At 49.7% G+C, this 12,885-nt stretch overlaps 1 protein-coding gene across 20 annotated transcripts; it reads right to left on the bottom strand.

The window, feature by feature from the left end:
- Nucleotides 1–85: 85 nt before the first annotated feature.
- LRRC23 (leucine rich repeat containing 23) lies at nucleotides 86–9,843 on the bottom strand. 20 transcript variants are annotated; one of them, XM_084765133.1, is made up of 8 exons: nucleotides 9,820–9,842; nucleotides 8,960–9,132; nucleotides 8,764–8,873; nucleotides 7,804–8,057; nucleotides 5,806–5,936; nucleotides 3,771–3,907; nucleotides 1,065–1,362; nucleotides 86–412 (listed from the first exon to the last, which is right to left on the bottom strand). In XM_084765133.1, exons 2-7 carry the CDS (start codon nucleotides 9,083–9,085, stop codon nucleotides 1,089–1,091), a joined length of 1,032 nt encoding a protein of 343 aa, XP_084621259.1. In that variant the 5' UTR covers nucleotides 9,086–9,132; nucleotides 9,820–9,842; the 3' UTR covers nucleotides 86–412; nucleotides 1,065–1,088. The 20 variants fall into 20 exon arrangements, with proteins under 20 accessions (XP_084621259.1, XP_084621255.1, XP_084621253.1 ...); XM_084765129.1 differs by lacking the exon at nucleotides 9,820–9,842 and adding an exon at nucleotides 9,620–9,764; XM_084765127.1 differs by lacking the exon at nucleotides 9,820–9,842 and adding an exon at nucleotides 9,600–9,754.
- Between the last annotated feature and the right edge of the window lie 3,042 nt (nucleotides 9,844–12,885).

Genomic DNA, 12,885 nt, shown 5'->3' with positions numbered 1-12,885 from the left:
CGCAGCCTCACTCCAGTACTGCGCCAGGTACTAGCCCATACTGATGGAGAGAAGCCCACCACAGAGGCTCACGAACTCAGTCAGACACAATATAAAAATGCCTTTTTATTTGAAACCTGAACCGGCCCATCACAGCCCACCTCCTCAGCTCCTTTCTCTCCAGACAACACCTACTAACATCCTAGTTGCCCTGGACCTGCTTGTGATCCGTCCCAGGTCTAGGCTCCAGCCAGACAGACCTTAGGAGTTTAGGCCCACAGAAATGACCACCCCAGAGTCTGGGCTTTGGGATGTGATGGATTTCGAGTCTGGGACAAAATGAAGTATCTCCCACTTCCTGTGGGAAGGCTATAAATGTGGTGGTCCTCCCACTGGAGTCTTATCAATTCTTGAGGCTGGTGTCCTTGGCCTCCTGGAAGAAGAAAACAGACGTGATGCTTGTGCTCCACTCGAAATGCCTGTATCTCCAGGCTTTTCGGGCTCTCTGCTTCACCCTGCCCTCCTTTTGCCTCCCCACCCTGTGTTGTTATTTTTAGCGTCAGCTTTTCAGTGCAGGATCTTTTCCCTGGCCCAGCTACATCCTCCACACACCACCAGCAACCTCCCTCCCCATAAGCTCCCCCATACCGCTCTCCAGACCCATCCTTTCCTACTAGTCTCTCTGCCAGATATGGCTGTACACCAGCTCCTCTGCCCGCCCTCCAATTCTTCTTACTTTTCTGGTCGCCTGTGTCTTTTATCAGCTCTTCTTAAGCCTCTCTGGGTTTTTTTTGTTGTTGTTGTTTTGTTTTTTTGGTTTTTTGAGACAGGGTTTCTCTGTGTAACCTTGGCTGTCCTGGACTCACTTTGTAGACCAGGCTGGCCTCGAACTCACAGCGATCCGCCTGCCTCTGCCTCCCGAGTGCTGGGATTAAAGGCGTGCGCCACCACCGCTCTGATCTTTTCTTTATACCTAAGATACCACCAGCCCCTAACTCTGGTCTCTGCTAAGGGTTCTCCTGGCCTCTCCTCCTGTGTGCCCGGCCTTCGACCTCCCCCAGCTGCCTCCCTAGCATCACCCTTACTGTCCGTGCAGGCTGGAAGAGCCACTAAGTTGGTGGAATGTACTGTTCCAGGTCATGTTCTGCCTCGAGATCTTGCTCCTGGTCCTCCTTCAGCCTCTGGCGGATCTCCTCGGCTTCCGCGCGGTCCTCATCCTCGTAGAACTCTTTGTCTAGGCGCTCGAGGTGCGCTATCTGCACCAGAGCCTCCTGGCGGTAGTCAGTCTCCTCCGCACACGGGTTGTCCAGGAGCACCAAGGCTCGAAGCTTGGGCAGGTCCCGCAGTTTGGCCAGCTCGCTCAGGTCACCAATCATGTTACTCCTGTGGATGAGGTCACACCACGAGGGGTTAACCTGGGAAAATGGGCTTTGGTTGCTAGCTAGGAATTGGGCTTCCTCTGTCAGAACACCTCCTGCTGAGCCCTGGAAGCAAGGATGGTCAAGGACCAGACTTATCCAGCCCATACCCCTCTGCCCTCGAGGAATCATCACCCAATGCCAGTGTCTAGACACTCTTGTCAAGTGACATCTTAACACTTTGGAGCAGCAAAGCTAGGCCTCATCCCATCTTGTATTTGGGGAGGAGAGGCAAATGCCCCTTATAGGAGCAGACATTTTCTGTATTAGCCATACCACAACAGACGTTAGGAGGGTCAGGTCAGCTCAGTTGGAGGTCAGACCTGAGAGTGGGGAGGGGGGCTTCCTTCAGTAAGAAACCCAGAGCTGGGGACACATTGGCTCTTCCAGCCTGAATAAAAAGCTCAGTCTTAGCCAGCTGTGGTGGCGAACACCTTTAATCCTAGCACTTGAAGCCCAGCAGAGGCAGATGGATCTCTGGGTTCGAGACCAGCCTGGTCGACAAAGTGAGTCTAGGACAGCCAAGGCTACACAGAGAAACCCTGTCTTGGAAAAAAAGAAAAACAAAAACAAAAACAAACACAAACACAAAGCTCAGTCTTCTAACATACTTCTTTCCAAGACTGTATGGAAAATGGCACCTTCCTGCTTTCACACATCTATAAAACCTTTTTGTTTGTTTGTTTGTTTTCAAGACAAGGTTTCTCTTGTAGTCCTGACTGTACTGGACTCACTTTGTAGACCACTTTGTGGCCTTGAACTTCATAGAGCTCCGGCCTGCTTTTTACTCCCAAGTGCTAGGATTATGGGCACGTACTACCACCTCCGGCCTTGAGGGGTTTGTTTTTGGTTTTATTTGGTTTTGGTGTTTTGTTTTTTGTTTCTTTGGTTTTGATTTTTTGAAACAGGGTCTCTCTGTGTAGCCTTGGCTATCCTAAACTCACTTTGTAGACCAGGCTGGCCTCAAATTCACAGAGATCCACCTGCCTCTGCTGAGTACTGGGATTACAGGTGTGCATCCCCCCCAACATATTTTATGTTTAGTATCTTAGGTTAAGAACTGTCCTTTACAGGTAACGGTCAGCTCAGGAGAAAGAAGACGAGAAAGGGAGAGGTAAAAGGCCATTTGTATAGGATTGAGACAGGAAAAGGTCAGACTGTGAATCACTTAAAAACAGGGACTAACAGCATAGTGGTGAATGCCCATAACCTCAGCTACCCAGGAGGCAGGAGGCTGAATCCAATACAAGAGACTGGGGCTAGCCTGGGTAACATTGCAAGACTCTCATATTTGAGAATGAAAATGAAAGCCGGGCATGGTGGCCCACACCTTTAATCTCAGCACTCAGAAGGCAGAGACAGGCGGATCTCCGTGAGTTCAAGGCCAGCCAGTGTACAAAGCGAGTCCAGGACAGCCAAGGCTACACAGAGAAATAAACCAAAAAGAAAAAGAAAAAATAAATAAATAAAAAAGAAAAGAAAGTGAAGTTGGGCAGTTGTGGGCCGTGGTGACATGCCTTTAATCCCAGTACTCAGGAGGCAGAGGCAGGTGGATCTCTGTTAGTTCCAGGGCAGCCTGGTTTACAGAGTGAGCTTCAGGAAAGCCAGGGCTACACAGAGAAAGAAACCCTGTCTCAAAACAAACAGGGACTGCTTCTCTTTCCCTCCCCCCCCCCCCCCGCCTCTTTTCTCCCTGAGTCAGAGTTTCTCTGGGTAGCCTTGGCTGTCCTGGAACTCACTCTGTAGACCAGACCAGGCTGGCCTCGAACTAACAGAGCTCTGCCTGCCTTTGCCTCCCAAGTGCTGGGATTAAAGACGTGCGCCACCACTGCACAGCCACTTCTGATTCTTTTAGATGTTCCTAAAGCATAGCACAGGCCCTACCAAACACAGTAAGTTCTTTTTTTTAAAAAGATTTTGGTGGTACATGCCTTTAATCCCAGCACTCAGGAGGCAGAACCTCTGGAAGAGTGGACAGTGCTTTTTTTTTTCTCCCCTTGGTTTTTCGACACAGGGTTTCTCCGCGTAGCCTTGGCTGTCTTGGATTCACTTTGTAGACCAGGCTGGCCTCGAACTCCCAGTGATCTGCCTGCCTCTGCCTCCCGAGTACTGGGATTAAAGGTGTGCTCTACCACTGCCCGGCCACAGGCCACATTAAGTTCTTATTCACCGTAGATTGAATTACTCTAAGGATACAGGGTTCCCTAGATCTTTGTGTTGCTCTTCGAAGCAAATGGAAAAGAAAGGGAAGTGGAGGGCGGGACTGGGAAGGAGAACCAGGCGAGGGTTCCTAGGAGAGGGACCACTGACTCAGGAGCTGCTCCTGGTGACGGGCAGGTGCAAGGCGGGTCGAAGAGAAGATCCCACCCATACCTCAAGTTGAGGTACTGCAGTGACTTCATCTCCTTGGAGAAGCCATCCAAAGTTTCAATCTGGTTGTCTCGAAGATGCAGGGTGGTCAAGTTGCTCAGGTTCTCCAGGCCTTCCACCTTCTTCAGCAGGTTCTGAGCCTGCACACAACATACGGGACATTGACCCAGAGAGGGGAGAAGAGAGAGGGCGTTGGAAAAGATTGACGCAAGAAGAAATCCAAGGAGAATGGGAGGAGTGCAGAAGGGGAGTGGGGCAGATGGTGTGGTACAGAGAACACAGAAGTGCAAAGCTAGGTGTGATGCCCCGCCCCAGTCCCCAAATCCTAGTATTCATGAGACTGAGGCAGGAGAATTGTCATAACTTAGAAGCCAGCCTGGGCTATCTCATGGATCGCAGGCCTGCCTGGACTCTAGTGTGAGACCCCATCTCAAATATGACCCCCCACACACACACACAAAGACGAGGGGCCCAGCAGGATGGCTCAGTGGGTAAAGGTGCTTGCAGGCAGGCCTGACAACGTGAGTTCATCCCCCACCCCGCCCCACCCCGCCCCACATACCCACACGGTGAAAAGAACCAACTCCTGCTGTCCATCCTCTGACTTCCAGATGCATGCCATGCTGTGCATGCCCCATACACAAAATAAGAATAATTATAAAGTAATTTTAACTAGAGAGAGAGAGAGAGAGAGAGAGAGAGAGAGAGAGAGAAGCCCAAAGACTAGATTTCCCAGAACTCCAACAACAGCAATAATAACTCTGTCAATGGAAAATGGAAACCCATAATAGTTTCTGGGAGGCGGTTTGGTGGTAGCGCATCCTACAGCATGTGTAAGGCACTAGTTTCAATTCTCAATACAAAAGAAGAAAAAGAAAAAGCCACTGCTACCACAAGTAAAGCTCGGCTACAGTCTCCTGCTATTTATCCCATCAGGGTCATCCCTATTACAGGAAAGCTACTTGAACCTGCCCTCGGTCTAGGAGCCCCGCCCACCAACTGACAAGTGGCTATAGTACCATTCTGGAATGCAGCTAAACAGACAGACCCTTAGAGCTTGGTGTGGCAGTGTACATTTGTGACCCCAGCGCCCACTTGGGGATGGATAAGAGGGCAAGTCTGAGCCATCTAAGGAGTCAGGCCAGTGTAGGCCATACAAAGAGATCCTGTCTCAAAAACAAAGTAAGGGGCTGGAGAGATGGCTCAGCGGTTAAGAGCACTGTCTGCTCTTCCAGAGGTCTTGAGTTCAATTCCCAGCAACCACATGGTGGCTCACAACCATTTATGATGTGATCTGATGCCCTCTTCTGGCCTGCAGGTGCACATGCAGACAGAGCATTGTACACATAATAAATAAATCTTTAAAAAAAAAAAAAAGTAAACTTGGGGCCAGAGTAATGGCTCTGATGAGCACCTCCTCTTCTTCTAGCAGGACCCAGGCTCAGTTCCCAGCACCACACAGCAGCTCACAACCATCTGTAACTCCAGTTTCAGGGGATTTGACCTTGACCTCCCTCCTCACATCTAGGGGCACCAGGCACACACATGCTACTACGCAGACAGACAGACAGACAGACAGACAAAACACTCTTTTACATATATGTAAATATAAATATATATATTGGTTTTTCAAGACAGGGTTTCTCTGTGTAACAGAGCCCCGGCTGTCCTGGACTTGCTTTGTAAACCAGGCTGGCCTCAAACTCACAGAGATTTGCCTGCCTCTGCCTCCCCAATGCTAGGATTAAAGGAATACACCACCTTGCCTGGCTAAAATAAAATTCCCCCCCCCCCCCCCGAGACAGGGTTTCTCTGTGTGTATCCCTGGCTGTCCTGGACTCACTTTGTAGACCAGGCTGGCCTCCAAGTCACAGGGATCCACCTGCCTCTGCCTCCCGAGTGCTGAGATTGAAGGCGTGGGCCAGCCAGGCACCACTCAGAGCCCATCACCTCCAAGGTGGTGAGGCTTTTGGCTGAGCCTACTAGAACCTAAGGCTGTGGCCCCTTCCCTTTACCACCCTGGGGCCCAGCAAGCTACCAGGTAGAGATTCTTTAGCTTAGGAAGGTTGATTCCCATTGTGCTTTCTAGCTGGTTCCCCCGGAGCTCCAGGGTGTGCAGGCTAGTCAGTCTTTCAGGATCCAGACCAGTGATGTAGCGGATGCGGTTCCCTGTAGAAAAGGCGGGAGTCGAGAGCTCAGAGGTGCGTTCTCAATGCTCAACACTAAAAATGTTGGCTCCCCTGTCTCTTTTCTGCTCTCTAATGCAGGGTGGAAGGCCAACATCTTCGGAGCCCTGAGGCAAGTGGGCCTGGGTTTGTCCATCTGTGTTTTGAGAATGACTTGGTAATGCCTTGGCAATGCACAGGACAAACTTCTTCCCTCGTGCACATCTTTGGTCAAGTGATGTTTTCCCTAAACAACCAGTTTAAAATGTCATCTGTGCTGGGCCCAGTGTTTCAGACCTATAATACCTAGGAGCCCAAAGCAGCAGAGTCACAAATCTACAGCCTTTCTGCTCTACTACCGAGTGAGTTCAAGCCCAGCTTGAAAATTTTATAAGACCTTATCTCTCAAAATTAAAACTAAGTCAGGGATGGAGAAATGGCTTGGCTGCTCAGAGCATGGTACCAAGTCCCATTCTCAGCAACCACACGGTGGCTTGCAGCCCATCTATAATGAAATCCAATGCTGTACAGGCAGACAAAGCACTCATACTTAAAGTGCAGAGCAAGTAAACCTTTAACAATCTTATGAAAAATGCCGGGTGTGGTGGTGCACGCCTTTAATCCCAGCACTCAGGAGGCAGAAGCAGGCGGATCTCTGTGAGTTCAAGGCCAGCCTGGTCTACAAAGCAAGTCCAGGACAACCAATGCTACGCAGAGAAACCCTGTCTTGAAAAACCAAAAAACAAAACAAACCAAAACAAAACTTATAAAAAATAAGGTAAGGTGCCAGGCACGGTGGCGCACGCCTTTAATCCCAGCACTTGGGAGGCAGAGGCAGGCAGAGTGAGTTTGAGGACAGCCTGGTCTACAAAGAGAGACCAGGACAGCCAGGACTGTTACACAGAGAAACCCTGTCTCAAAAAACCAAATAAATAAATGAATAAATGAATAAAATAAAATAAGTTATGATAGGGCTGGGGATATGGCTCAGTGGAAGAGTGCTTGCCTAGCATGCACGAGAGAGAGAGAGAGAGAGAGAGAGAGAGAGAGAGAGAGAGAGAGAGATTGTGTCACCTGTGCCTTTCACAATGGTCTTTCTCCAACCTATTTTTCAATAGAATTTATCTCCTTTTTGGGTTCTGTTTTAGATAGGGTCTCACTCTGCAGGCTGAGCTGATGTGTAATTCCCTATGAAGCCCAGGCTGCCTTTGAGCTTCAGCGCTCCTGACGCAGCCTCCAGCGGGTAAGGATTACAGTCGTGAGCCTCTGTGCCTGGCTTGTATTTAGTATGCTCACTCTTTTTTGTTTTGACTTTCGACACAGGGTTTCTCTGTTGCACAGAGCCCTGGCTGTCCTGGACTCTTTTTGTAGACCAGGCTGGCCTGGAACTCACAGAGACCTGCCTGTCTCTGCTTCCAGAGAGCTGGGATTAAACGCATGCGCCACCACACCAGACTTATTATTACACTCACTCTTAACCATCCATCCCTCCAAACTAGAATGGACTCTCCATTAGAACAGAGGTTTTTGATTTTGCTCATTGCTGTATCTCAAGCATGAAGAACTGTCATAAATATTATAATGAGTGGCTGCAGAGATGACTCTATGGTAAAGAGCCTTGGTTGCTCCTCCAGAAGACTTGGGTTCAATTCCCAGCACCCACAGCAGGCAGATCACAGGAAGCTGACACTTTCTTCTGGTCTCCACGGACACCTGCACAAACCCATATAATGTAATTAAAAATAAAATTTAATAAAGACTATTGTAAGATGAATGCATGGATACAGATGGATGGGCTGTGCCGCTCAGCCAAGAATCAGATACTACCTGCTAGGAAGCGGAGCTCTGTGCATCTCCTCCTAAGGACCCACCTTTGAGATCCAAGCTTCCCAGACGGGGATGAAAGATGCCTTCCGTGTCCACGATCAGGTTGTAGGAAAAGCTGGCGATCTGAAGGTAGGGCAGTTCATTCAACCGGGCACTCCGAAGCTGATTGCCGTCAGCCCTGAGCCACAGGAGGTGAGTGAGAGAATTGAGCGGGGTCAGGTCCGTTAGGTGGTTCTCAGAAATGTCCACGTAGCGAAGATGGATATAGGAGCGGAGTAAGTAGATGTCTGTGAGGTCCCTAGGAGACGGCAGGGGAGAAGATCCACCATAAAGGTTAAGAACCCAGCAAGGACTGGGAGAGGTGCTAAAACAGAGGGTAAGGCAGAGGTAGCTTACGACAGGATGACGGAATGGGAGGGGGAAGAGGAGGTAGGCGAAGCTTTGCTCTTGGTTTTCAGTGAAGAGGTCGGAATGATCTCTTTGTGCACTGTAGGCAAGCCTTCTTACCACTCAGCCCAGGCAGGGAGACTCTACAATGAAGGCTACATGAAACAAAATGCTCTCCCACACGCTTCAGGTAAGCCTTCAGAGCCCACACAGAAGTTTCGGTTAGGGTTACTGTGCTGAAGACGAACCCAGAGGCAAGCTCTCTCCCGCTGAGCTAGCTAGCTACCCACCCTTCCAGCCACCAAGGGTCTCAGAAGTTCTCTGAAGTGAATTCATATTCTCTCTCTCTCTCTCTCTCTCTCTCTCTCTCTCTCTCTCTCTCTCTCTCTCTCTCTCTCTGTTTTGGTTTTTTTGAGACAGGGTTTCTCTGTGTGTTAGCCTTGGCTGTCCTGGACTCACTTTGTAGACCAGGCTGGCCTCTAACGCACCGCCCGCCTCTGCCTCCCAAGTGCTGGGATTAAAGGCGGCGAGCGCCACCACGCCTTCCCGGCTCCTCTTCTTCCAGTTAGGTCAGGATGGGAGAGAGGGAAGGCACGTGCAGTTTCTGCGGCCCTCACCTCTCCTTAGCCTCCAGCTTAATGTAAGCATGGGCCAGCCCACTGCCAGTCTTGCAGAGTAAAGACAGCCCTTCCTTCATCATGGCCTCGGTGAGGGGCATGGGCATCCACTGCAAGAGGAGAGTAACAGAGGCAGCCCTTTGCGGCTCCCTCAAGCGCAGGTCCCCCCAGGTCCCCTCCGTTTCCAGGCTCTCACTTCCTCAGAGACTTCTTCGCCCTCTTTCCTGTAGTCTTCCCACTCCTCCATCTCTTTTTCATCCTCATCTTTTTCCAGGTCATCCTGGTCCGGCTCAATGTCATCCAGATCATCTTCGTCCGACATCTTTCTCCCCTCTGCGCTCTGGAGTCAGATGAAACTCAGTCCTGGTGCTGAGAGAGGTCGTCTTAGCCCCCGCTCCACCAACCACCCCGCCCCCAAGTCCCTCACCTCCATTTACAGGTACCCTCTACAGACTCTGTCACCTCTGAGTTCACACCTGAGCGTCTTTCTTTCCTCATTCTGGAGACCATCTTTGGATTCCTAATCTTTGCTTGGAGGACGCCTCCTCTCACCCCTCCCTTCAGGACACTTTCCCATACTCCCAGACCCTTCCTGCCTTCACAGTGGTTCCAACTCTGGCCCAGCAAGCCCAGAGTCCTGCCTCCCGAACTCCCTTTGGTAGAGTTCACATGTTTTCCTAAAATCTCCTCTACCAACTCCTCCCCCCCTCCCCTCCCTTACCCACACGTCCCCTCCCGGTTCTCTTCCGCCCCCAGCCCCTTGCTCTACTAATGCGATCTCTCCGCTTAACACTATTTCCCCGACGCACAGTCTTCAACCCTCCAACCCAATTTGCCTTCAGAAGGGGCCGCAGACCCTGATTCTGTTCCTCTAGCTATGGAAAGGATCTTTGTGCAGCGGCAAGGACCGTGTTTTGGAAGACACAGCGGGGAGGCAGGGGCTGTATACTGTTGTTATAGCAACGGGGGCGGGACGCTTGGTTTTGCAGCCAGCTTCCGTTGAGAGTCTGGAGTTACCCAACCGTAAAGCATAAACCTTAAGGTCCCTACACCCACCCTCAGCGAGTAGTTCAGTGGTTGCCAGGTTACGAGGCCAAATTCCCAATCCCGGGAACGTGGAGGAGGCAAGCAAAGAGTGTCACGGGGTTAATTGTCGGCGGACATAAAACAATGGTCCACTTATAACAGCGGCGCAGAGCAGTGAGAGGGAGGCGGGGCTGGCCATTAAGTCCTTAAAGAGACCAGGTGTCCGGTGCAAAGAACATTGAGCTTTAAGACTATGACTAAAAAGCAAAAGGGGAGGTCGGTAGACGAGTGGGGAAGGCACTAAGAGAGGCAAGATCTGTTGCTGCTCTGGTTCGGCTCATTTGTTATTTCCTGGTAGGCCTTGGAAGGGCCATGCTATCAAAAGACCCAGCATGCGAGACACACACACACACACACACACACACACACACACACACACACACACACACACACACACACACACACACCTCCGCCCCACCCCACCCATTCACCCGGCTTGCAGGTGATGGAGAGATGGCTCAGCGATTTAAGAGCGCTGACTGCTCTTCTAAAGGACTCAGGCTCGATCCCTAGAACCCACACACCATCTGTAACTCAAGCTCTAGGGAGCTCTGACGGTCCTCTTCTGATCCCCATAAGCACTAGACACGCACACGATACACATACATAAGCAGGAAACCGCTCACACATGTAAAATAATAAAAATAAATCCGAAAAATAAAAGGCCCAGCTTGGAGTCTTGGCAGATCTGCAGTTTACTAGCATTTCTCTAGGATTCTGTAGAATAAACTTTAACAACTGGCGAGAGTCTGCTGAGTCATTCTGGGTCTTTGCCGTGACTGCGTTTTGTTTTGTTTTGAGGCAGTCTTGTAGGCCAGGCAGTCTTGAAATCACTCTCCTTTTTCGGCCTCCTAAATGCTGATATTACAGGTGTGTGCTGCCGTTCCCAGCTAATACTATCTTGTGGGACAATTAAGTAATACCACAAGATATGGGACTCATTAACTTGTTACATGCTGTAGATAAAATGCAAACTGGAGGCCAGACAAAAAGAAAAAAAGAAGAAAAAGAAAGCTAAAAAGCCAGGTGGGGTGGAGCTGCCTGTAATCTCAGCACTTAGGAGGCAGAGGCAGGCAGATTTCTGTAAATTCAAGGCCAGCCTGGCGTACAAAGTGAGTCCAGGGCTATACAATGGAATACTCTCTCAAAATACCAAAATAAACAGTTGGAGGTTAGAGAGATGGCTCAATGGTTAAGAGCGCTCAGGTGCTTGCAGGAGACTCAGGTTTGGCTTTCAGCATCCACAAAAAGTGGCTCACAACTGTCTATAACTCTGTCTCCTGGCCATCCAATGTCTCTACCCTTCATGTACAATGCCACCTCTCTCCCACACACATTGACAAAGTTAAATAAATCTTTTTAAAGATTGCATCTGATGGAAGATGTGGGCTGAAATTCAGGAAGTGTTCCTTTGGATCAGTTTAGCTTGAGGGACACCATAGACAAAACTGTTCCTCTGGTGTTACGGAGCAGGGGCTTTAGTGAAGCAGGAACTTTAAAGTATGAATACTAAGGTTCCCAACATCTCTGTCACGCAATAGCTGCGTGGTCTTCCGGTTATGCCACACAAGCCTATATTATCTAAAACTATGTTGCTGAATTACTCACAGTGGCGTGAAGCTGTAAGCAACAGCTCTCTGTAAAGCAAGAGGGTGTTCCAGGCTAGCCTGGGCTACCGCAAAATGAAGCAGCATTCACCTCAAAGGATTAGAGAATTTTCAAGAACAACATAAACGGTTTTGCATTTAATCCCGAGTGCCGGGATTCACGGTGTGCGCCACCACCGCCCGGCTGGTTGACTCTTATTAAACAAATTCCTGCCCACCCCCTCGGTAGTCTCAGTACTGATGTTATTGTGAGGAAAGAAAAAAAAAAATATTTGGAGACAGACTGTCAGTCTCTAGCCCAGGACGGCCTGGAATTCACAGTGTAGCCCAAGCTGGCCCAGCAATCTTGCCTCAGCCCCCCAAGTGCTAGAATAATAGGCGAAAGGATGGATAATAAAGTTCTCTGAAAGCTGAAAGCGCTTTGCAAGCAGGAGCGAGTGCGCTGAGTCAATCCCAGCACTTCGCTGCTGTAGGAGGAGGACTGCTCTAAGTTCAAAGCCAGCCTAGACTATAAAGTAAGTTCAAGGTTAGCCTGTCAAGGGGACAAGAGAGGAGACACAGGACTATTCTGCCACCCCCTAGGGGATTCCCTTAATCCTTTAGGAATTCAGGGACCACAGGTCAACTCTGGACTCATGGCTTCAACAGAGAAAGTAATTACAGGCTAACCCATGAAATCTTAACAGTATGGTTGCTTTAATTTTTGTTTTTTTGTTTTTGTTTTTTTTCCCGAGACAGGGTTTCTCTGTGTAGCTCTGGCTGTCCTGTTCTGGACTCACTTTGTAGACCAGGCTGGCCTCGAACTCACAGAGATCCACCTGCCTCTGCCTCCCAGAGTGCTGGGATTACAGGAGTGAGCCATCACATCCAGCGAGGAACTTTATTAAAGGGTCACAGCATCAGGAAGGTTGAGGACCAGAGGATGCAGGTTCAGTCCCAGCACCCACATGCCAGCTCACAACCATCTGAAACTCCAGTTCCAAGGTATTCAGTGCCTTCCTCTTGACTCCTTAGGTACATATGTGTACCACACATATGGTACACATAAAAGCATACATGCAGGTAAATCATTCATACATATAAGACAAAAAAAGAATAAAAAACTTTATTTTTGCTCTGGAAAAAACGGCTGAGTGGGTAACTGGGCATCAATGAGGACCTAAGTTCAGACACCCAACACCCACACTAAAAACGGAAGTCCAGCTAGCGTGGTGGGTCATGCCTGTAATTCCAGCACTTAGTAGGTAGAGGCAGGGAGATCTCTGAGAGTTCAAACCTAGCCTGGTCTACAAAGCAAGTCCAGGACAGCCAAGGCTAACACAGAGAAACCCTGTCTCAAAAAACAAAGCAAAACAAAACAAAAGGCGGGGTGTGATGGCGCACGCCTTTAATCCCAGCACTGGGGAGGCAGAGACAGGTGGATCATTGT

Source organism: Acomys minous (genome assembly GCF_964271855.1).
Source record: "Acomys minous genome assembly, chromosome: 17".
NCBI lineage: Eukaryota > Metazoa > Chordata > Mammalia > Rodentia > Muridae > Acomys > Acomys minous.
This window is presented reverse-complemented; position numbering and strand designations above follow the sequence as displayed.